The sequence below is a fragment of the Oncorhynchus nerka genome, linkage group LG28, assembly GCF_034236695.1.
Source record: "Oncorhynchus nerka isolate Pitt River linkage group LG28, Oner_Uvic_2.0, whole genome shotgun sequence".
Lineage (NCBI taxonomy): Eukaryota > Metazoa > Chordata > Actinopteri > Salmoniformes > Salmonidae > Oncorhynchus > Oncorhynchus nerka.
In genome coordinates, this window is record NC_088423.1 from 15,434,997 (window position 1) to 15,461,611 (window position 26,615).

A 26,615-nucleotide genomic window follows, 5' to 3' on the forward strand; every position below is an offset into this window, starting at 1 on the left:
TCCTTTTCAATTTGGTCATTTATTGCCTCAAATCTCACCCACTCTCCCCAAGATTATAGTCCCAGGAAACATCCAAAAGAGAGACAATGAAACACCCACTCTCCCAGGAAAAACACAAAACACCTAGCTAGCATTCACTATGCTACATCGATTCAGAAACTCAAAAGCGAACTACAAACCAAACCCAATGACAATTCCTCTGTACCGCAAATCATCAATCACAAGCCCCGATCAACATCAATGTATATGTATGCCCAAGTGAACACGCTACCCCTAGACACCACCATCCAAATGCAACACTTTTTTCCTCTGTCGCAAATGCAGCACATCTCTCAGCGTAAGAAACCAGCAATTCAAACCAGCAATCCCAGGCATTCAACAAAAATGTAAACGTGTTCTCCCATAGCTCCTCCAACCCACACATTCCAGACAACTTCCATCCGTCCCGGAAGAAGGAATCTTACTCAAACACATCAGATAATACAGTGTTTAATTAAGTAAAATCAACACCTAAAATCAACAATAAACAGTAAACAAATAAACAAACCAAGAATCAACAACCATCAGAATACATTATCACAATGTTTTACGATTCAAACATTCAGATCTCCCTTTCTTATAGCCAAATATAGCCCAGCGAACCCCACCAATCAGTGATGGCCACCTAGCGATTTTGTTGCTAGTTTTAGCATCTTTTCAGACTACCCTGACGATATACAGCTACTTTAAAAAATGTATTTGGACATTTTTATCAACTTCTGAAAAGTGACTCAAAGCATGACACAAACAATGTTCTCTGTCACCCTCAGTCACAACATCATTGCCGTGGCGACAAAAGTGCATTGTAAGTGTTGTCAGTAACGGGCGCTCAGCCCAGCCCAAGCCGCAGCGACTTTCAATGAATTGCAAATTATTGTTGGCTGTCTGTAGCAGCATTAGTAGTACGGGTTCGATAACCCAAACCCCAATTTATCACAAATGTTGGACCTTGAATAGAACTTACAACATCAATCAACATCTCTCAATCAAAATTGTACTGCCAGAAGTACAGAAAAGAGTGTACCTGAACAACGGTCAAACCAATTTGAGTAACGTTATTGTGTATCCAACGTAATGATGCAGTTTTACGTTATTTCACACCAAATCTACCTGCCTCTGGCAACTTACACTGAAAATTAGTAGCCAACACGGCAACTAACTCTCTTCCTTACTTTCAGCATTTTAATCACGACTCCATTCCCAATACATTATTCAAACAGATAATTTAGCGAACAGACATCGTCTTGCACCAAAATTCGCTTCGCTCTTATTTTAAGTTGAATTAATTGGTCTTTCAATTTGAACCAAACAAACTATTTAAAACGTTCAGTTTATATCTTATACAAACACTAGCGACTATAACTTTCTAGACAAAACATACAAATAGTTTAATTACAAACAAAAACTCTGATTTTAGTAAAAGCATTTACCGGGAATTGAACCCGGGCCTCGCGCGTTGCAGGTGAGAATTCTACCACTGAATCACGAATGTACATATGTAGATAGTTTTCACACAATCTAAGGTCACATACATTGGAATAATAACCATATTTCTCCTGATCAAAATAACTACAAGAAAGTAGTGAAGTTGTCGACGGTAGCCAGATGGAGGTATGCCGGCTGGTCATTGTCATCCTCCTCCTCTCCCGTCTGCTCCCCTCCGTCCCTCCTCTGCCTCATGGACAGGGTATTCCTCTTCTCCATGACCTCTGACCCCAGCGAACGGTTGTCCAGGCATTCCTGGATCATCTTGGCCAGATCCTGCTGCAGACGCTGGCAGTTCTCCCTGCAGGGAGGGACAAGAACGTAGGAGTTAATTACAGTATATACGGTAGATCTACATAGATATCTAGCTCTAATGACCTCTGTTTACCCTACAAATGGAGAAGGACATAGAATGTAGAAGTTGATAATATAGATGTAAATATGACGTGTAGCTCTAGTGATGTACAGATGTATAGGTGAGCATTTACATGGATTCTCGGCTGGATGGAGAGAGACAGAGTTGTATTTACTCACCTACCATGACAGCTGATGAACAGTTTGTATAGAGTTTATTGCATTAATTGTAGCTGGGGATTTTAACAAAGCTAATCTGAAAACAAGGCTCCCTAAATTTTATCAGCATATCGAATGCGTGACTCAAGCTGGCAGCATTCTGGATCATTGCTACTCTAAGTTCCACGACGCATACAAAGCCCTCCCCCGCCCTCCTTTCGGCAAATCTGACCACGACTCCATTTTGTTTCTCCCTTCCTATAGACAGAAACAAAAACAGGAAACGCCCGTGCTCAGGTCTGTTCAACGCTGGTCCGACCAATCGGACTCCACGCTTCAAGATTGCTTCAATCACGTGGACTGGGATATGTTCCGGATAGCCTCAGACAACATTGATGTATACGCAGACTCGGTGAGCGAGTTTATTATCAAGTGCATCGGTGATGTTGTACCCACGGTGACTATTAAATCCTTCCCTAACCAGAAACTGTGGATTGATGGCAGCATTTGCGAAAAACTGAAAGCGTGAACCACTGCTTTTAATCATGGCAAGGCGACATGACTGAAAACAAACAGTGCAGCTATTCCCTCCGCAAGGCAATCAAACAAGCTAAGCGTCAGTATAGAGAATGTAGAAGTTGATAATATAGATGTAAATATGACGTGTAGCTCTAGTGAGGTACAGTTATAGGTTAGCATTTACAGTAGCAGGAGGTTAACTCACGCTGTCGGCGGCGTTGGCAGGTTGTAGTCCTCTCCCGTTTCACCTGTCAGCCAGTAGGTCAACTCTGTGCCTTTACCCTGGCATACACACACATGCACAATCTTCTATGATATTCAACACAGTAGACAAGAGTACTATACAGAACAAATTCATCTGTATGATTCTATCATGACAAATGGCAAAGTGGCATGTGCCATGTCCATACCTTGAGGATAGTCTCCCCTCTCTTCTCGTACTCAAACTTGCAGTCTGTCCTCTGTAGGATGCTGATGGTGGGCTGACTGACGTGGATTCTCAGGGCTGGATGGCGAGAGACAGAGTTGTATTTTACTTACCTGCCATGACAGCTGATATGAACTGTTTGTATAGAGTTGGTATGGATATCTCTAGTGTTCCTGTAGCCTGCTTACGATGTCCCGTTGACTCCATGCTAGAGGCAGTGTTGACTGTGTCTCCAAACAGGCAGTATCTGGGCATCTTTATCCCCACCACTCCTGCTGCACAGGGGCCTAGGGAACAAGTAGTAAGCATAAAGGGGTATTGATAACAGACAGAGGGATAGAGTGAGGAAAGTTACAGGAAGGAGGGAGAAGGAAAGAGCAGAGACCAAGGAGGCTTGATAATATAGAGAGGAGAGAGAGGGAGGTGTCATGAATTCAGTATTGGGACTTGGGGAGCTAGGGGTACCTGAGTGCATCCCAATGCGGATCCACACAGGTAGCCCTGGCAGGTGTCTGAGCTGGAAGGTCCCCATAAATGCCAGAATGTCCAGGGCCATGCGTGAGATGTCCACCGCGTGCCTGTTACCGTTCCGCTGCGGCAACCCCGACGCCACCATGTACGCATCACCTATGGTCTCCACCTGACACAGGACAAAAAGGAAGATTGGACTTGGTTGGACCACAACCCTAACCCTAGTCTCAACCACAACCCTAGCCTCAACCACAACCCTAACTCTATCCTCAACCACAATCCTAACCCTAGCCTCAACCACAACCACAACCCTAGCCTCAACCACAACCCTAACCCTAGCCTCAACCACAACCCTAACCCTAGTCTCAACCACAACCCTAACTCTAGCCTCAACCACAATCCTAACCCTAGCCTCAACCACAACCCTAACCCTAGCCTCAACCACAACCCTAACCCTAGTCTCAACCACAACCCTAACCCTAGCCTCAACCACAACCCTAATTCTAGTCTCAACCACAATCCTAACCCAAGCCTCAACCACAATCCTAACCCTAGTCTCAACCACAACCCTAACCCTAGCCTCAACCACAACCCTAACCCTAGCCTCAACCACAACCCTAATTCTAGTCTCAACCACAATCCTAACCCTAGCTTCATGTCCACATCCCAGTTCAACTCTCTCACCACAACCCTGACCAGAAACCACAACCCTAGCCTCAACCACAACCCTAACCCTAGTCTCAACCACAACCCTAACCCTAGCCTCAACCACAACCCTAATTCTAGTCTCAACCACAATCCTAACCCAAGCCTCAACCACAATCCTAACCCTAGTCTCAACCACAACCCTAACCCTAGCCTCAACCACAACCCTAATTCTAGTCTCAACCACAATCCTAACCCAAGCCTCAACCACAATCCTAACCCTAGCTTCATGTCCACATCCCAGTTCAACTCTCTCACCACAACCCTGACCAGAAACCACAACCCTAACCCTCAACCCTAGCTTCAACCACAACCCTAACCCTCAACCCTAGCTTCAACCACAACCCTAACCCTAACCCACAACACTAACCCTATCCCTAACCTAAACCACAACCCTAACCTAACCTTGTATACGTCGTGGTGGTCGAGGATGCAGTCGAATTCCTTGTAGATGTCGTTGAGCATGTCCACCACTTCCATGGGGGTGCTGTACTGGCACAGGGTGGTGAAGCCCACAATGTCGCTGAAGTACACCGTTACCTCCTCAAACAGCTCCGGCTCCACAATGCCCGTCTCCTTCAGAGAACGCACCACAGGACTAGAGCGAGAGGAAGAGAGAGATAGAGAAGTAATTTGCTGGTCTTAAAGTGGTTTTCTGGTTATGCAGTCTGGCAAAGACCTTCTGGTCCAAACATTGCACTTAATAAAACAACAGGAGCATTGAATTGTGTTTGGATATGTTTATTTTTGTTGTTGTTGTTGACTGACCCAGGCAGCAGCATAAAGTTGAGGCAGTCGGCCCTGTCTCTCTCAGCCTTGTACAGCGCCGTCCTCTCCTCCACCAGGTGCTCCAGGTTCCTGGAGTACATCTGTAGACGACGGATCAGGTTGTCCATGTAACTCTCATTAGCTTGGTTGTGCAGGTTACTGTGGAGAACAGAAGAAAGGATCAGTCACACACACACACATACACACACACCAATTTTCAATGTAGGTGTTGCCCTTGTGAGCTGTTTCTCAAATGTCTCTCTACAGTAATTAAATATGAATGTTATTTTGCAGCACTGCAAACCATAACCATGCTCCCTCACTCATACCTCTACAACTCCATTTTGACCATTTATTATGTTACAGAGATATTTTACCATCTTTGTACAATGTCTAGTCTCTTGACAACAAGATAGACGAAATTCGAGCAAGGGTTGCCTTCCAGAGAGACATCAGAGATTGTAACATTCTCTGTTTCATGGAAACATGGCTCACTCAGGATATGTTATCAGAGTCGGTACAGCTACCCGGTTTCTTCACGCATCGCGCCGACAGAAACTAACATCTCTCTGGTAAGAAGAAGGGCGGGGGTGTATGCCTCATGATTAACGATTTGTGGTGTGATCATAACAACATACAGGAACTCAAGTCCTTTTGTTCACCTGACCTAGAATTCCTTAGTCAAATGCCGACTGCATTATCTTCCAATATAATTATCTTAAATTATAGTCACGGCCGTGTATATCCTCTCAAGCAGATACCTTGATGGCCCTGAAAGAACTTCACTGAACTCTATGTAAACTGTAAACCATATATCCTGAGACTGCATTTATTTTAGTGGGTGATTTTAAAAAGCTAATCTGAAAACAAGGCTCCCTAAATTTTATCAGCATATCGAATGCGCGACTCGAGCTGGCAGCATTCTGGATCATTGTTACTATAACTTCCACGACGCATACAAAGCCCTCCCCTGCCCTCCTTTTGGCAAATCTGACCAAGACTCCATTTTGTTCCTCCCTTCCTATAGACAGAAACTAAAACAGGAAACGCCCGTGCTCAGGTCTGTTCAACACTGGTCCGACCAATCGGATTCCACGCTTTGATTGCTTTGATCACGTGGACTGGGTTATGTTCCGGATAGCCCCAGACAACATTGATGTTTACACTGACTCAGTGAGCAAGTTTATTATCAAGTGCATTGGTGATGTTGTACCCACGTTGACTATTAAAACCTTCCCTAACCAGAAACCGTGGATTGATGGCAGCATTCGCGCAAAACTGAAAGCGCGAACCACTGCTTTTAATCATGGCAAGGCGACCAGAAACAGGACTGAATACAAACAGTACAGCTATTCCCTCCACAAGGCAATCAAACAAGCAAAGCGTCAGTATAGAGACAAAGTACAGTCAGATTTCAACGGCTCAAACACGAGACATATGTAGCAGGGTCTACAGTTAATCACGGATCACAAACAGAAAACCAGCCCTGTCGCGGACACCGACGCCTCGCTCCCAAACAAATTAAACAACTTCTTTGCTCGTGGCCAACACTTGGCCAACACGAGTAAAGCATTTAAACGTGTTAACTCTCGCAAGGCTGCCAGCCCAGACGGCATCCCTAGCCGTGTCCTGGTGTGGCTGGTGCGTTCACGGACATATTCAATCAATCCCTATCTCAGTCTGCTGTGCCCACATGCTTCAAGAAGGCCACCATTGTTCCTGTTCCCAAGAAAGCTAAGGTAACTGAGGTAAACAACTATAGCCCCGTAGCACTGACTTCTGTCATCATGAAGTGCTTTAAGGGACTAGTCAATGATCATATCACCTCCACCCTACCTGATACCCTAGACCCACTCCAATTTGCTTACCGCCCCAATAGGTCCACAGATGACGCAATCGCAATCACACTGCCCTAACGCATCTGGACAAGAGGTATACTTATGTAAGAATGCTGTTCATCAACTACAGCTCAGCATTCAACACCATAGTACCCTCCAAACTCGTTATTAAGTTTGAGACCCTGGATCTCGACCCCGCCCTGTGCAACTGGGTCCTGGACTTTGACTGGCCGCCCCCAGGTGGTGAGGGTAGGAAACAGCATCTCCACCCCACTGATCCTCAACACTGGGTCCCCACAAGGGTGGGTTCTCAGCCCTCTCCTGTACTCCCTGTTCACCCATGACTGCGTGGCCACGCACGCCTCCAACTCAATCATCAAGTTTGCAGACGACACTACAGTGGTAGGCTTGATTACCAACAGCAACGAGACAGCCTACAGGGAGGAGGTGAGGGCCCTCGGAGTGTGGTTGTCAGGAAAATAACCTCACACTCAACGTCAAGAAAACAAATGAGATGATCATGGACTTCAGGAAACAGCAGGGGAAGCACCCCCTAATCCACATCGACGGGACAGTAGTGGAGAAGGTGGAAAGTTTTTTAAATTCCTTGGACAAACTGAAATGGTCCACCCACACAGACAGCGTGGTGAAGAAGGCTCAACAGCGCCTCTTAAAACTCAGGAGGCTGAAGAAATTTGGCTTGTCATCAAAAACACTGACAAACTCTTACAGATGCACAATCAAGAGCATCCTGTCGGGATGTATAACAGCCTGGTGCAGCAACTGCTCCGCCCACAACCGTAAGAGGGTAGTGCGGTCTGCACAACGCATCACCAGCAGCAAACTACCTGCCCTCCATGACACCTACATCACTCAATGTCACAGGAAGGCCACAAAGATCATCAAGGACAACAACCACCCGAGCCACTGCCTGTTCACCCCACTATGATCCAGAAGTGGTCAGTACAGGTGCATCAAATTTGGGACCGAGAGACTGAAAAACAGCTGCTATCTCAAGGCCATCAGACTGTTAAACTGCCATCACTAACATTGATTGGCTGCTGCCAAAATACAGACTCAAATCTCTAGCCATTTTAATAATTAATAATTGGATGTAATAAATGTATCACTACTCACTTTAAACAATGCCACTTTATATAATGTTTACATACCCTACATTACTCATCTCATATGTATATACTGTACTCTATACCATCTACTGCATCTTACCTATGCCGCACGGCCATCGCTCATCCATATATTTATATGTACATATTCATCCCTTTACACTTGTGTGTATAAGGTAGTTGTTGCGAAATTGTTAGATTACTTGTTAGATATTACTGCACTGTCGGAACTAGAAGCACAAGCATTTCGCAACACTCGCATTAACATCTGTTAACCATGTTTAGTTTAGTTTAGTTTATTTTTACAGGGACAGTGCACATTAATCAACGTTTCAGTAAAAGTGCCGGTTTTAGCCAGCCGGCTAATTTTCAACCGCAGTCCCTGGGCAGGTTATTAAAAACAATTACAATATAGACAATAGCACCATAGAACAAGCAAGACATATCAACATAGGACAAGCAAGACATAGCATACAGACAGAGCAACAGAACAAAAAGCAGCAAGACAAGCATGTGACCAATCACATTTGATTTGATTTGATTTTGATTTGAAAAATAAATGATAGTCCCACTAAGCCCAAACCAGATGGGATGGTGTATCACTGCCGAATGCTATGGTAGCCATGCTGGTTAAGTGTGCCTTCAGTTCTAAATAAATTACAGACAGTGTCACCAGCAAAGCACCCCCACACCATAACACCACCTCCTCCATGCTTTACGGTGGGAAATACACATGTGTGTCCATGTGAATGTAACCAGTAAAATTTGATTTGATTCTACAACTTTCTGATAAAATGCCCTGACATGTGTGTAGCTCTATCCAATAAAATAGAGATAAAAGTAGGTAGCTGGTACCTGAAGATCTTCCCCAGTGAGCTCTCTATCTTCTTAAAGTCAGGCCTTCGCTCTGGGTCCTCATCCCAGCACATCTTCATCAGAATGTACATCTGTGGGCATGAAAGAAAAAACACAAGTGGATTTTAGTCTCTGTCTCTCACTCTCACTCTCTCACTCAAACAAACGGCAATCTTACCTCCAAATCCTTTTCTCCTGCAGTCTCAACATTCAGATCAGGTCTGAAATAAATTTCGCTGGGGTATTGCACTCTGGACATTTTTTCTGATGAAGACAGAACAACATGTGAGCGTCTTGTTTTTCTGCTACCCTACGTGGCACTCAACTGAACAATGCTACATTTGGCCTCGGTCGATAATTCCCCAGAATGAAATGCAGCACCACATCAAAGTGACAAATTCTAAACAAGGGTGACAAGGGTGACTACTAAGTTTCTATATAAAGTGTTATATATGAATGTGTTTTACCTGCGCGGTCGGAGCAGGCCTGGGTGTAAAAGGTGCTCCTCCTGAGAACTATCTCCTGGGCGATGATGGCAAAACTGTAGACATCCCCCTTCTGGGAGATCCCCTGTCTACGCAGGTGCTCTGGAGCTGTCCACAGGTCTGATGGGGAGTGAGGGCCAGATAAGGGGGGGGGAGAAGGGAGTGGAAGGATGGAGAATAGAGTGAGGGAATACGGGATAGGGGAGGATAGGTAAAAGAAAATAGCAAAAAAAAATAAGGGGACATATCCTAATACAGACAGACCTCAAGGGATGTGTATGGCATGAATGCTAACTATGCTAGCAAGCTAGACCTACAGGAGAAATAGTTCCTACCTCTGCCTGGGTCTAGAATGGTGTTGCAGCCAAAATCAGTGATCTTGACCACCATGCGGTTGTCCACCACACAGTTAGTGGACTTGAGACGGCCGTGGACCTGGATGTCACTGGAGTGGAGGTAGGACATACCCTGTGGAGGTGAAGGAGTTTTTGTCTTTCAACTTATTGTATTTCAATGACTCAATGTTGCCAAACGGATCGAAGCACTTTCAGAAATGTATATCAATATTGACTAGATCAAAATTCTTGTCTAAGGTTCCAGCTTGGGGTCAGGTCATCTCACAGGTCATCTTGAGTTGACATCTTCTGAGCTCATACAAACCAACAGCAGACTAGAGTTGTTGCCAGCTCACCTTAGCAATGTCGTACATGACAGAGATCTTAAACTCCCAGTCCATGAAGGTTTCCTCCGGGTACGAGATCTTGTCATTCAGCACATACTGAGGAAGAGGATGAAAGTCAAAGTGTGTGTGTGCATGCGTGTGTGCACGCATGTGGCCGTTTGCGTGTGTGTTTCTCACCCTTAGGGATCCTCTCTCACAGTACTCGAACACCCCAAACACACCATGATCATACTTGACTGTGCCGTAGAACTTAGTCAGGTTGTAGTAGTCAATACGCAAAAGCTGTAAATCAGGAAGGATAGGTATGATAAGTAATAGGAGTTATAATCAAATCTAAAACAAAAATAATAAGATACCACATGAACACATAAAAATGCATACTTGATACACTTAAGTAGCCTACTCTACGTTGACAGACTTGCTGTGTAATCGATGACTCACCGAGTTGAGTTCTATCCTCTGACTCTCATTAAAGTTCCAGTCCGAATGGTTCAACTCCTTCAGGATCACAATCTGAAACCATGACAACAACCATAGCATTAGTACACTGACCTCCATCACCATGACAACAGGAGAATTAGTACACCTGACCTCCATCACCATGACAACAGCTTTAGCCTCAGTACACCTGACCTTCATCACCATGACAACAACAGTAGCCTCAGTACACCTGACCTTCATCACCATGACAACAACAATAGACTCAATGCATCTGACTTCCATATCCAGCTCCCTCAAGATCCTGCTTCAAGTGTCAAAGTGAAGGACTTGACGAGTCTACGGAGTCTGGCAACATGAGACTACAATACACCTGACAAGACCACTGATGCAGCACTCCATCACTCTCCTTCTTGGTCAAATTGCCAGTACACAGCCTGGAGGTGTGTTAGGTCATTATCCTGTTCACCCACGACTGCTTGGCCATGCGCGCCTCTAACTCAATCATCAAGTTTGCAGACGACACAACAGTAGTGGGCCTAATCACCAACAACGACGAGACAGCCTACAGGGAGGAGGTGAGGGCACTCAGAGTGTGGTGTATTGAAAATAACCTCTAATGCCACTTTAATATTGTTTACATATCTTACATTACTTATATCACATGTACGTCCCTTTTTCAGGACCCTGTCTTTCAAAGATCACTTGTAAAAATCCAAATAACTTTGTAACATTGTAAAGAGTTTAAACACTGTTTTCCATTCTTGTTCAATGAACCATAAACAATTCATGAACATACACCTCTGGAACGGTCATTAAGACACTAACATCTTACAGTCGGTAGGTAATTAAGGTCACAGTTATGAAAACTTAGGACACTAAAGAGGCCTCTCTACTGACTCTGAAAACACCAAAAGAAAGATGTCCAGGATCCCTGCTCATCTGCGTGAATGTGCCTTAAGCATGCTGCAAGTAGGCATGAGGACTGCAGATGTGACCAGGGCAATAAATTGCAATGTCCGTACTGTGAGACGCCTAAGACTGCGCTACAGGGAGACAGGACGGACGGCTGATCATCCTCGCAGTGGCAGACCACGTGTAACAACACCTGCACAGGATTGGTACATCCCAACATCACACTTGCGGGACAGGTACAGGATGGCAACAGCAACTGCCCAAGTTACACCAGGAACGCACAATCCCTCCATCAGTGCCTAATGGCAAAACCCACAGTCGCTGGACCAGACAGGCCTGGCAAAAAAGTGCTCTTCACTGATGAGTCACGGTTTTGTCTCACCAGGGTTGATAGTTGGATTCGCGTTTATCGTCGAAGGAATGAGCGTTACACCGAGGCCTGCACTCTGGAGCGGGATGGATTTGGAGGTGGAGGGTCCGTCATGGTCTGGGGCGGTGTGTCACAGCATCATTGGACTGAGTTTGTTGTCATCTCAACGCTGTGCGTTACAGGGAAGACTTCCTCCTCCCTCATGTGGTACCCTTCCTGCAGGCTCATCCTGACATGACTCTCTAGCATGACAATGCCACCAGCCATACTGCTCGTTCTGTGCATGATTTCCTGCAAGACAGGAATGTCAGTGTTCTGCCATGGCCAGTGAAGAGCACGGATCTCAATCCCATTGAGTACGTCTGGGACCTGTTGGATCGGAGGGTAAGGGCTAGGGTCATTCACCCCAGAAATTTCTGGGAACTTGCAGGTGCCTTGGTGGAAGAGTGGGGTAACATCTCACAGCAGGAACTGGAAAATCTGGTGCAGTCCATGAGGAGGAGATGCACTGCAGTACTTAATGCAGCTGGTGGCCACACCAGATACTGACTGTTACTTCTGACCCCTCCTTTGTTCAGGGACACATTATTCCATTTTTGTTAGTCACATGTCTGTGGAACTTGTTCGGATTATGTCTCAGATGTTGAATATTGTTATATTCATACAAATATTTACACATGTTAAGTTTGCTGAAAATAAATGCAGTTGACAGTGAGAGGACATTTATTTTTTTGCTGAGTTTATAGACTGTATTTTATACCATCTACTGCACCTTGCCTATCATCCATATACGTATGTACATATTCTCATTCACCCCTTTAGATTTGTGTGTATTTGGTTCTTGTTGGGGAATTGTTAGATATTACTGCACTGCCAGAACTAGAAGCACAAGCATTTCGCTACACTCACATTAACATCTGTTAACCATGTGACCAATCACATTTGATTTGATTTGATTTTGATTTGAAAAATAAATGATAGTCCCACTAAGCCCAAACCAGATGGGATGGTGTATCGCTGCCGAATGCTATGGTAGCCATGCTGGTTAAGTGTGCCTTCAGTTCTAAATAAATTACAGACAGTGTCAACAGCAAAGCACCCCCACACCATAACACCACCTCCTCCATGCTTTACGGTGGGAAATACACATGTAGAGATCATCCGTTCCCCCACACCGCGTCTCACAAAGACACGGCAGTTGGAACCAAAAATCTCCAATTTGGACCCTAGACCAAAGGACACATTTCCACCAGTCGAATGTCCATTGCTCGTGTTTCTTGGCCCAAGGAAGTCTCTCCTTATCAGTGTCCTTTAATAGTGGTTTCTTTGCAGGAATTCAACCATAAAGGCCTGATTCACGCAGTCTCCTCTGAACAGTTGATGTTGAGATGTGTCTTTTTCTTGAACTCTGTGAAGCATTTATTTGGGCTGCAATTTCTGAGGCTGGTAATGAACTTATCCTCTGCAGCAGTGATAACTCTGGGTCCTTTCCTGTGGCGGTCCTCATGAGATCCAGTTTCATCATAGCGCTTGATGGTTTTTGCGACTGCACTTGAAGAAACTTTCAACGTTTTTGAAAGAAACTTTCAACGTATTGACTGACCTTCATGTCTTAAAGTAATGATGGACTGTCATTTCTCTTTGCTTATTTGAGCTGTTCTTGCCATAATATGGACTTGGTCTTTTACCAAATAGGGCTATCTTCTGTATACCACCCTTTACCTTGTCACAACACAACTGATTGACTCAAACGCATTATGAAGGAAAGAAATTCCACAAATTAACTTTTAAGAAGACACACCTGTTAATTGAAATGCATTCCAAGTGACTACCTCATGAAGTTGGTTGAGAGAATGCCAAGAGTGTGCAAATCTGTCATCAAGGCAAAGGGTGGCTACTTTGAAGAATCTCAAATATTATGAATTGTTTAACACTTTTTTGGTTACTACATGTTTCCATATGTGTTATTTCATAGTTTTGATGTTTTCACTGTTATTCTACAATGTAGAAAAAAATAAAGAAAAACCCTTGAATGAGTAGGTGTGTCCAAACATTTGACCGGTAGTGTATATGGTTCTGTAGCAGTCCCAGAGCCATGGTTGTTGCTTGAACCTACATATACAGTGCATTCTGAAAGTTTTCAGACCCCTTTACTTTTCCCACATTTTGTTACATTACAGACTTAATTTAAAATGGATTAAATAAATATTTTCCCTCATCAATCTACACACAATACCCCATGATGACAAAGCAAAAATAGGTTTTTAGAAATGTTTGCAAATTTATTACACATGAAAAACTGTGGGCCTCCCGAGTGGCGCAGCGGTCTAAGGCACTACATCAAAGTACTTCTGGCGTCACTATAGACCTGGGTAAGATCCCAGGCTGTGTCACAACTAGCCATGATCAGGAGTCCCATAGGGCGGTGCAAAATTGGCCCAGCATCGTCCAGGTTAGGGGAGTGTTTGGCCTGGGGGGGCTTTACATGGCTCATCGCGCTGTAGCAACTCCTTGTCGTCAGTTGAACAATGTTTCCTCTGACACATTGGGAAATCCCCCCCCGTGCATCCCGCAAAGGCGGAGGTGTGGCTAACATTTACGATAGCAAATTTCAATTTACAAAAAAACAAATGACGTTTTCGTCTTTTGAGCTTCTAGTCATGAAATCAATGCAGCCTACTCAATCACTTTTTATAGCTACTGTTTACAGGCCTCCTGGGCCATATACAGCGTTCCTCATTGACTTCCCTGAATTACTATCGGACCTTGTAGTCATAGCAGATCATTTTCTAATCTTTGGTGACTTTAATATTCACATGCAAAAGTCCACAGACCCATTCCAAAAGGCTTTCGGAGCCATCATCGACTCAGTGGGTTTTGTCCAACATGTCTCTGGACCCACTCACTGTCACAGTCATACTCTGGACCTAGTTTTGTCCCATGGAATAAATGTTGTGGATCTCTTTTTTCCTCATAATCCTGGACTATCGGACCACCATTTTATTACGTTTGCAATTGCAACAAATAATCTGCTCAGACCCCAACCAAGGAACATCAAAAGTCGTGCTATAAATTCACAGACCACACAAAGATTCCTTGATGTCCTTCCAGATTCCCTCTGTCTACCCAAGGACGCCAGAGGACAAAAATCAGTTAACCACCTAACTGAGGAACTCAATTTAACCTTGCGCAATACCCTAGATGCAGTTGCACCCCTAAAAACTAAAAACATTTCTCATAAGAAACTAGCTCCCTGGTACACAGAAAATACCCGAGCTCTGAAGCAAGCTTCCAGAAAATTAGAACGGAAATGGCGCCACACGAAACTGGAAGTCTTCCGACTAGCTTGGAAAGACAGTACCGTGCAGTACCGAAGAGCCATTACTGCTGCTCGATCATCCTATTTTTCTAACTTAATTGAGGAAAATAAGAACAATCCGAAATTCCTTTTTGATACTGTCGCAAAGCTAACTAAAAAGCAGCATTCCCCAAGAGAGGATGACTTTCACTTTAGCAGTGATAAATTCATGAACTTCTTTGAGGAAAAGATTATAATTATTAGAAAGCAAATTACAGACTCCTCTTTAAATCTGCGTATTTCTTCAAAGCTCAGTTGTCCTGAGTCTGCACAACTCTGCCAGGACCTAGGATCAAGAGAGACGCTCAAGTGTTTTAGTACTATATCTCTTGACACAATGATGAAAATAATCATGGCCTCTAAACCTTCAAGCTGCATACTGGACCCTATTCCAACTAAACTACTGAAAGAGCTGCTTCCTGTGCTTGGCCCTCCTATGTTGAACATAATAAACGGCTCTCTATCCACCGGATGTGTACCAAACTCACTAAAAGTGGCAGTAATAAAGCCTCTCTTGAAAAAGCCAAACCTTGACCCAGAAAATATAAAAAACTATCGGCCTATATCGAATCTTCCATTCCTCTCAATTTTTTTTGAAAAGGCTGTTGTGCAGCAACTCACTGCCTTCCTGAAAACAAACAATGTATACGAAATGCTTCAGTCTGGTTTTAGACCCCATCATAGCACTGAGACTGCACTTGTGAAGGTGGTAAATGACATTTTAATGGCATCGGACCGAGGTTCTGCATCTGTCCTCGTGCTCCTAGACCTTAGTGCTGCTTTAGATACCATCGATCACCACATTCTTTTGGAGAGATTGGAAACCCAAATTGGTCTACACGGACAAGTTCTGGCCTGGTTTAGATCTTATCTGTCGGAAAGATATCAGTTTGTCTCTGTGAATGGTTTGTCCTCTGACAAATCAACTGTACATTTCGGTGGTCCTCAAGGTTCCGTTTTAGGACCACTATTGTTTTCACTATATATTTTACCTCTTGGGGATGTTATTCGAAAACATAATGTTAACTTTCACTGCTATGCGGATGACACACAGCTGTACATTTCAATGAAACATGGTGAAGCCCCAAAATTGCCCATGCTAGAAGCATGTGTTTCAGACATAAGGAAGTGGATGGCTGCAAACTTTCTACTTTTAAATTCGGACAAAACAGAGATGCTTGTTCTAGGTCCCAAGAAACAAAGAGATCTTCTGTTGAATCTGACAATTAATCTTAATGGTTGTACAGTCGTCTCAAATAAAACTGTGAAGGACCTCGGCGTTACTCTGGACCCTGATCTCTCTTTTGAAGAACATATCAAGACCATTTCAAGGACATCTTTTTTTCCATCTACGTAACATTGCAAAAATCAGAAACTTTCTGTCCAAAAATGATGCAGAAAAATTCATCCATGCTTTTGTCACTTCTAGGTTAGACTACTGCAATGCTCTACTTTCCGGCTACCCGGATAAAGCACGAAATAAACTTCAGTTAGTGCTAAATACGGCTGCTAGAATCCTGACTAGAACCAAAAAATTTGATCATATTACTCCAGTGCTAGCCTCCCTACACTGGCTTCCTGTCAAAGCAAGGGCTGATTTCAAGGTGTTACTGCTAACCTACAAAGCATTACATGGGCTTGCTCCTACCTATCTCTCTGATTTGGTCCTGCCGTACATACCTACACGTACGCTACGGTCACAAGACGCAGGCCTCCTAATTGTCCCTAGAATTTCTAAGCAAACAGCTGGAGGCAGGGCTTTCTCCTATAGAGCTCCATTTTTATGGAACGGTCTGCCTACCCATGTCAGAGACGCAAACTCGGTCTCAACCTTTAAGTCTTTACTGAAGACTCATCTCTTCAGTGGGTCATATGATTGAGTGTAGTCTGGCCCAGGAGTGGGAAGGTGAACGGAAAGGCTCTGGAGCAACGAACCGCCCTTGCTGTCTCTGCCTGGCCGGTTCCCCTCTTTCCACTGGGATTCTCTGCCTATAACCCTATTACAGGGGCTGAGTCACTGGCTTACTGGGGCTCTCTCATGCCGTCCCTGGAAGGGGTGCGTCACCTGAGTGGGTTGATTCACTGATGTGGTCATCCTGTCTGGGTTGGCGCCCCCCCTTGGGTTGTGCCATGGCGGAGATCTTTGTGGGCTATACTCAGCCTTGTCTCAGGATGATAAGTTGGTGGTTGAAGATATCCCTCTAGTGGTGTGGGGGCTGTGCTTTGGCAAAGTGGGTGGGATTATATCCTTCCTGTTTGGCCCTGTCCGGGGGTGTCCTTGGATGGGTCCACAGTGTCTCCTGACCCCTCCTGTCTCAGCCTCCAGTATTTATGCTGCAGTAGTTTATGTGTCGGGTAGGCTAGGGTCAGTTTGTTATATCTGGAGTACTTCTCCTGTCCTATTCGGTGTCCTGTGTGAATCTAAGTGTGCGTTCTCTAATTCACTCCTTCTCTCTTTCTTTCTCTCTCTGGGTGGACCTGAGCCCTAGGACCATGCCCCAGGACTACCTGACATGATGACTCATTGCTCTCCCCAGTCCACCTGGCCGTGCTGCTGCTCCAGTTTCAACTGTTCTGCCTTATTATTATTCGACCATGCTGGTCATTTATGAACATTTGAACATCTTGGCCATGTTCTGTTATAATCTCCACCCGGCACAGCCAGAAGAGGACTGGCCACCCCACATGTGCTCTCTCTAATTCTCTCTTTCTTTCTCTCTCTCGGAGGACCTGAGCCCTAGGACCATGCCCCAGGACTACCTGACATGATGACTCCTTGCTGTCCCCAGTCCACCTGGCCGTGCTGCTGCTCCAGTGTCAACTGTTCTGCCTTATTATTATTGACCATGCTGGTCATTTATGAACATTTGAACATTTTGGCCATGTTCTGTTATAATCTCCACCCGGCACAGCCAGAAGAGGACTGGCCACCCCACATAGCCTGGTTCCTCTCTAGGTTTTTTCCTAGGTTTTGGCCTTTCTAGGGAGTTTTTCCTAGCCACCGTGCTTCTACACCTGCATTGCTTGCTGTTTGGGGTTTTAGGCTGGGTTTCTGTACAGCACTTTGAGATATCAGCTGATGTACGAAGGGCTATATAAATACATTTGATTTGATTTGATTTTAAAGGAAAGGGGATACCTAGTCAGTTGTACAACTGAATGCATTCAACTGAAATGTGTCTTCCACATTTAACCCAACCCTTCCGAATCAATGTGGCTGGTTAAGGGGGCGGGTGTTAAGAAGTGTGGTTTGGTGGGTCATGTTTTGGAAGAAGCATTACTCAACCTTCGCCTCCCAAGCCCGTTGGGTAGTTGCAGCGATGAGACAAGATCGAAATTTGGAGGAAAGGGGGTCAAATACCAAAAATATATAAGAAAAAAAGAAATAGGGGAAGGGTAGCAAAACATTTCTGCAGCATTGAAGGTCCCCAAGAACACAGTGGCCTCCATCATTCTTAAATGGAAGATTCTTCCTAGAGCTAGCCACAGAGTCAAACTGAGCAATCGTGGGAGAAGAGCCTTGGTCGGGAAAGTGACCAAGAACCTGATGGTCACTCTGACAGAGCTCCAGAGTTCCGCTGTGGAGATGGGATAAACTTCAAGAAGGACAACCATCTCTGCAGCACTCCACCAATCAGGCCTTTATGGAAAAGTGGCCAGACGGAAGCCACTCCTCAGTAAAAGGCACATGACAGCCCGCGTGAAGTTTGCCAAAAGGCACCTAAAGGATTCTCAGACCATGAGAAACAAGATTCTCTGGTCTGATGAAACCAAGATTGAAATCTTTGGCTTGAATGCAAAGCATCACTTCTGGAAGAAACCTGGCACCATCCTTATGGTGAAGCATGGTGGTGGCAGAAGCATCATGCTGTGGGGATGTTTTTCAGCGGCAGGGACTGCGAGACCAGTCAGGATCAAGGGAAAAATTAACGAAGCAAAGTACAGAGAGATCCTTGATGAAAACCTGCTCCAGAGCATTCAGGACCTCAGACTGGGGCGAAGGTTCAACTTCCAACAGGACAATGACCCTAAGCACACAGCCAAGACAATGCAGGAGTGGCTTCGGGACAAGTCTCTGAATGTCCTTGAGTGGCCCAGCCAGATACCAGACTTGAACCCGATCGAACATCTCTGGAGAGACCTGAAAATAGCTGTGCAGCAATGCTCCCCATCCAAACTGACAGAGCTTGAGAGGATCTGCAGAGAAGAATGGGAGAAACTCCCCAAATATAGATGTGCTAAGCTTATATTGTCATACCCAAGAAGACTCGAGGCTGTAATCGCTGACAAAGGTGCTTCAACAAAGTACTAAGTAAAGGGTCTGAATACTTATGTAAAATGTTATTTCAGTTTATTTTTAATACATTTGCAAAAAAAAAACAGAAAACTTGTTTTTGCTTTGTCATTATGGGGTATTGTGTGTAGATTGATGAGGGAAAAATAATTTCATCAATTTTAGAACAAGGCTGTATCGTAACGAAATGTGAGAAAAGTCAAAAGGTCTGAACACTTTCCAAATGCACTGTGTATGACTCTGTATTAGTCCCTGAGCTGTGGTTGTTGCTTTAACAAACACATATAGAAGGAGAGTGATGGAGTGCTGCATCAGATGACCTGGCCTCCACAATCACCCGACCTCAAGCCAATTGAGATGGTTTGGAATGAGTTGGACAAGCAGGCAACAAGTGCTCAGCATATGTGGGAACTCTTTCAAGATTGTTGGAAAAGCATTGCAGGTGAAGCTGTCATCAAGACAAAGGGTGGCTACTTTGAAGAATCTCAAATATGAAATATATTTAGATTTGTTTAACACTTTTTTGGTTACTACATGTTACTACATGATATGTGTTATTTCATAATGTTGATGTCTTCACTATTATTTATTTTACAATGTAGAAAATAGTAAAAAATAAAGAAAAACCCTTGATTGAGTAGGTGTGTCCAAACTTTTGACTGGTACTGTATACTGTATAGTATATTTACGGCTCTGGTGGTTTTATGCAAAAGTTTGAGTTACCTTTTTGTCATAGCGTCCTTGGTGGATATTATAACTTGTGTTTTTTCTGTGGTCTTCGTCAATCTGACAAACAAACAGACAGAGACAGGTTAGAAGACGTACTGGAGTATGTGACTTAACTTTCAGGGGTTATCGCACACTGATGACAAGCTGACCTTGAGGGAGACCAGGCTGCGTTCATTGTACTCCAGCGGGGTGATGAGGTCAGAGTGCATGTGTGACCATCTCTTCCTCAGCCGGCGCTCTCTCTTGTTCCTCCTGGTAACAAATAGCAGCAAAGTATGAGAGGTCTCCCTCATTGAAATATAATTACTAGAATGGAGATCCCCATTCAAGTAAATTATATGTGATGGCTGGAACCCCATATCCCTGTTCTAGTAATTCTATGAGCGAGAACTCTCTCACACTGCGCTGCTATCTGTTATCTAACTCTTACCTGTAGAAGATGAAAGCGATGGTAGCCACCCCCACCACAGTGACAGCTAAGACAATGACAATGATAGCATGCGCCTTCAGACCTGGGGGGGGGCACACCGCACTAGTTAGACCTAGGTACGCATGCACGCACGCACGCACACACACACACACTGTTTCGCTCGGGCATTACTACGTCTATGATACGATGAGCAGACCAATAAAAAGGACTGCGTCAGAACTGTAAAATGTCTCAATGAGTGTTCAGGCCAGGGAGTAATTGAGTTGGTATTATTGTACATTGAATCTGGAGTTTGATCCCTCCACACCGGTTCTGTACTGGATTGTTATCTATCAGGAATGACAGCTAATGATCCGTTAATGCTGCCAACTAAGCCAGTCATGACGGCTGTGGCTCATGAATTAGGGAAAAACAAGCCAGACTCAGATGCACAAGTTGAGTTGTGTGTGTGTGTGTGTTGAGCACATACGCTGGGATGGAGCGTCATCTGGGAGGCTTCTGCCCCAGATGAATGATGGGTTACTGTTAACGACCTTGGTGTAGTTGTAGACGGTGTTGAATATAAATAAAGTTTCATACTGCGGAGGAGACAGGAGAGGACTTATGTTAAAACATTAACTTTGACACAATAGAATCATATGATATGCATGATAGCTGACCTACCTTGTTGTCAGTGGTGGTGTAAATGACTGAAAAATTCACATCTCTGTCCCCATAGTCATCCAGCTTGTAGTGGCCTGCAATGCCTGCATGGAAACACATACACAATTTACACTACACAGAACTACACTACACAGAACCACACACACACACACACACCAAAAATCTGAGGGGGCACAAAATACGTGAGGATGGCTGAGGGGTGAAGAATTCTGCGTTTTTTTTAACACCTGGAACAGCCTTTTCCTGCAGTCTGCATTGATAAACTGAAATGGTGTCATCATTAGTTACTCCAGCCACAAAGTCCTAAACACTGCCTATGCCTACAACTTCTGTTCATAAAATCTGATTTTAAACTGAAACCTAAACATAACCCTAACCTTAACCAAACCTTAACCTTACACCTAATCTTAAATTAAGACAAATAAATAAATAAAACATGCATTTTTACAACATGGCTTTGTGGCTGAGGTATCTAGTGGAACCACTGAAATGGCTTCTTGATAGCTAGTTGGGAGATTGGGACCCTATCTGGTCTAGCTAAAGCCAATTTCATTAAACTGCACCCACTGTCGAAAAATTGTTCCGCTGTGTCTGACTGTGGCCTACAACGCATTTTCTATATTTGCGGGTTAAGGTCGGGTGGGAACCATCCTTTTTTTCACTTTATCAGGCGGTTGTGGATGGGTTATTACCAATTGTGGGCGCGTGTGGGTGAACAAACAGCTGACCAGCGCACCACTACTACACACATGTATACACACACACACAAAACACACACACACACACACAGGTGGCCACATCTCCAGGCCAGACCACACAGCTTGATGTGTTGCTTCTTGGTCTCTTACCGTCAAAGGAGACGTTTCTGAAGTGGTTGATGTTGACTACCTCCATGGGGTTGAGCTCAGACTCAGGCTTGTTCCAGAGCTTCCTCATCACCTGACCAAACATCAGCACTGCATCATGGTACGCTGCCATATAGTCATTCATCTGGACAGAAGGCAGATTTATTGGGCCCTGGTCAAAAGTAGTACACAATATCGGGAATAGGATGAATAGGACACCTCAGAGTACAATGATAGACAGGGCCTCAACCCAGCAGGGAGTCTCACCATCACGTTGTTGCCCAGGTCTGTGTCCACGGTATAGTTCCTAGTGTTGGGCATGGTGAGAACCAACACGTTCTTCATAGCAGGGATAGAGGACTTATTGGTGTAGTACTTATCACTGTGTGGAGTCATGGGTTCATTGTCAATGACCCTGAAAACACTGGTGCTCTCAAACACTCCCTGAAGCATGGTGATTACAATATTAAACCTTTCTGAACTTTTTACAAGGAAGAAATGAAAATACAAAGACAAATAACAGACTGGGGAGAACGAGAGCATTGCAGTTCACCAGACCCAAATCAAGAGCTGTAAGGCTCTCACACACATGTGCACACACACGTACACACCCCTCCACCCACCGAGTAGTCAGCAGCATACACGTTGTAGGTGGTGAGGACGACGAGGGAGAGAGGGGGAGAGACACAGAGACACACAGAGAGAGAGAGAGGACTAACTTGTAAAGATTGATCAGGATGAAAACAACACTAGGATCAGCCTCTATAGTTCCATTCTTCAGGTCCACGATGTCTTCTGGTGTCCCACACACTATGAACACTGCACAGTGAAGAGGAGAGAGTCAATGAAATAGAAATGGAGACTGTTGGTATCTGTTCACTGCCCTGTCGACAGTATGTGCAAATGCTCCCGATTTGTTAGATGTTGTGGGCTTACTTACAATTGCTTGTCCTATTTTTGGAGCTTAATTCCTTTCTAAGGTCCTCTGCTTTGCTTATGACGTTTGTTTTTTTTATGTGTAAGGAAAAGTGGGCTGAAGCTGTACCCAGTGCATTGATATACCTGGAGAGGGATGGGCAGATACCATGACATCAGTATCAACATCACATCTAAGCAAATATAATAAACACAAATAAATCATCTCAAAGTCATCTAAGTGTCCATTAGATTAGCATACAGAATCACATGTCTAATTCATATCCACCGTCACCCTTTTCCATCATAATTACACTTAAAAGAATTCACAAACAAGTCAGGACACCTGTGACTCAAAAGGAACTCACAGGCGACTCACAAGCGACTCACAAGTGACTCACTCACCAGAAGCAGTCCTCAGTGTTCTGCTTCTTATAGAGGGAGGCTGTGGACCACTTGGGTTTGATATCATTGTTGAAGTCCCAAAACTTGATAAAGAAGGTGGAGATCTTGCGTGCGGGGGAAGTATGCGAGTCAGATATTCTTTGTAGTCACAGGACAGAGCGAAGCTGCCTGCTGAGATGATGGGCATTTTGAGCTCCAGACCAACCTCAAGACTGACACATAGATAGAGGGGAGAGGGTGAGGGAGAGAGAGAAAGCGAGAGAGAGAGAGAGAGAGAGAGAAAGAGAGGTGCAAAAGAGATAGAGAGTTAGGGGGGAGGGAGGGGGGGAAGAGAGAGAGACAAGGAGAGAGGGAGGGAAAGAGAGAGGCGGCGGGAAAGAGAGAGAGCGAGAAAGAGACACAGAGAGAGAGAGAAAGAGAGAGAGAGAGAGAGTAAGAGAGAGAGAGAGGGGGTTGAGAGAGAGAGAAAGCGAGAGAGAGAGATATATAGAGGTAAGTAAAAGGGATAGAAAGGGATATGGTGTCACGACAACACAAATCATATCAAATCAACACTTACTCAACCATCTGAAAGGTTGCATAGGTGCAGGTGGGCCCCAGGAGAGCACAGCCCACCTCCCCTGTCCTCTAAAACAGAGGAGAAGCAGCTTAGATATGTGAATATTTGAGCGACACAGTATGTGTGTGTGTTTCTGTGTGCGTGTGTGAGATGGTTAACACTCACAGTTAGGTTCTTCACGGTCTCCACCACCTCACAGGTGCTGCTTCGACAGCCTTTATTGCTGTACAAACTAGTCTCGAGCCCTCGAAAGTTGGCAGTCAGGTTGCGCTTCACTCCTTGGCAAAGACAGTGCCAATACACCATAATGATGAAAACACAGATTGTGGACCCACAGATAGTGATTCAGCCAAAGAACATCAACACTTGATGACAGCTATAACACAGTGTAGGCCTAGGATATCCTTATAAACCAGGGCTCTTCAACCTTTTCTTGCTCAGGGACCCCTGCCCAGGGGGTCATATGTTAGCAAAAACATGTTTTTTCCCATGTCTTCTCTTATCATCTGGTGAATGATAATGGTAAGGACAAGTAATAAACATGTTTTTATTAATAGATTTGTTAATCAACCTCCCCATTCCCAACATTATAATTGGAAGAAGTGTAAACTCTAACATAGACTAATAGCATTTCGCTGCACCTGCGATAACATTTAAAAATATGAGTATGAGACCAATATCATTTTAAAATGTATTTTTAACTACAACGGTATCTCCAAACACATGTTCACTAATAGCAGCTGTTTAGCTGGTTAAACCAAGGTTAGCAATGTGTTGGCAAAAATGAATGTCCAAGTCAAGAAAGCTTGCCAGCAGCCAGCGGCACTTGCTGCGACTGGTACTATGTCAGATACCTCAGTGCATAGCTGCAGGAAGTAGATTGGGGTGGGGGTGCGAGGGGTGGGGGGGATTTTTGCCTGCACTGAAGGAGGACTAGTAAAGGCCCAGTGCACTACTTTTGTGTTTAAAAAATTGTACTAAATGTTTTTGAGTGTTTACGAGCATTTGTAACTTGAGTCTGATAATTATCTGTACAAAACAGTTAATCTGATAATACTTGTGGAAATTCTTTGCAAATGCAATTTATTTATATATGAAAACTGAAATGGTCTATTCATTCAACCAGAGCCACATTTTCACACTGGTCCCCTGTGGGAATGGAACCCACAACCCTAACATTGCAAGCACCATGCTCTACCAACTGAGCCACACCATCACATCACATCATCACAAACCACTTGATGTCTCAATATACTCATTTACTGTATTGTGCATTGTTTTTCTTCATGGTGATGGAAAGTCTACAGGTACAAACCTAGATGACCACCAGCCTATGTATAATACAGTAATGTACATTTACATTAAGTAGTTTGTAAGGATGGTAAATTAATACTGCACAAAAAGTGGTTGTTCCCATGTTATTTGAACAAGAAAAATATTTAATTTGATGTGGATGTTTGTGTCTTTGCCCAAAACGTTGCACTTTTTGATGTAAATGCCCCTTTACACTACTTTTGTGAAAATGATATTCTTCTTCTTTTCTGATTCTGATTTATCAGAGCTCAGCACCCCTACTTCCAGCGGCTATGCTCCAGTGAGTGTAATTAGTAGACTCCCTGCAGTACCCTGGTTGAATACCCATGTTGTTGTTGTTTTATATCCTGCCCTATTAGTGCTTGCATACTACCAATTAAGGGGGGGATCAGCCGCGGTTGGACATGAACCAGCAACCTTGTGTCATCTCACTATTCATTTACAGTTGTACAATTATGATTCCATTTACCATTTGGACAGCAGGTGAGTTCAGCATTGTGCTGTATTGCACGTTCCACAGCACCACGGACAAACTTCATACTCCAGGGAGAGACGTCGTCATCCAGCAGAACCACGTTCATCATGATCCCATCCAGACACGGTGGATAGGTCGCCTCGCATCGTCCTACGATCAGCACCAGCCAGCAGACCCACAGCGACAAACCTCTATAAGCCATTCTGAGGACTGTTCCAACTTTTCACAAAGTGAGTCTGGATTTTCCAGCCTCGACGACTTGTTCTCTTGTCAATTCTTTTGAGATGTTCAATTACAAGGCATTTGAGCTGTGGGTTGGCAAAATCCAATTGCCAGAAATGTTCTACTAATTCCAAAAAGTAAAAACTTAACAAAAAAGATTGTTACTTGTCACCCCTTTTGATTCTGTATTCCAAATATCTCAATATTCTGACGCTATATTCCTTTCATGTTCCATTCAGTCCAGACACCTTTTCCAGTTTGAAAATAAACATAAAATCTGTGTGCAAAACCTATGAAGGATATGAAAATGTAGTTCTCAGAATGTCCCAATGTTTTTGAAATGTAATGACTGACTATGACTTGACTGCTTTGTTTAAAAAAAAAGATATGTGGATTTTACACACCTGCTTTGTTCCTCTTAGATTTGGCAACTCACGTGTGCTTTCCTAACGCACCTGTTAATGAACAACTGGAATCAACACACAGCCTGAGGGAGGTGGTCAGACAATAATAACCTTCTCACCATTGTTCCAAGGTCCATCAAAACCAATAATCACACACACTTCACATCATCAGGGATCGTGTCAATTCCATTTCAATTCCAGTCAATTCAAGAAGTACACTGGAATTGGGTTTGCTTTCTGAATTGTCCTCAACCCTGCACATCACACAACCACAATACACACAGGCCAGTACACAGCCATAGGCCTGTAGAGGGCATGTAGACCTATGGGGCAGTGGGAATTACTGGGGGCCAGGGAGGGCTAAA

General features: G+C 44.2%; 1 protein-coding gene across 1 annotated transcript; it reads right to left on the reverse strand.

Moving 5' to 3' along the window:
* gucy2cb (guanylate cyclase 2Cb) lies at nt 1-26,291 on the reverse strand. Its single transcript, XM_029639975.2, is given in 28 exon segments — nt 1-1,825; nt 2,762-2,838; nt 2,967-3,061; nt 3,172-3,270; nt 3,449-3,623; nt 4,565-4,757; nt 4,928-5,086; nt 8,748-8,839; nt 8,926-9,011; nt 9,215-9,352; nt 9,568-9,700; nt 9,924-10,010; nt 10,092-10,196; nt 10,356-10,427; nt 20,013-20,075; nt 20,168-20,270; nt 20,449-20,530; nt 20,918-21,026; nt 21,112-21,194; nt 21,960-22,101; nt 22,224-22,338; nt 22,676-22,775; nt 22,897-23,018; nt 23,277-23,388; nt 23,391-23,488; nt 23,836-23,903; nt 24,001-24,113; nt 25,619-26,291. Coding segments are annotated over 28 exon segments (3,246 nt in total). The 5' UTR covers nt 25,827-26,291; the 3' UTR covers nt 1-1,608.
* Nucleotides 26,292-26,615: the final 324 nt, after the last annotated feature.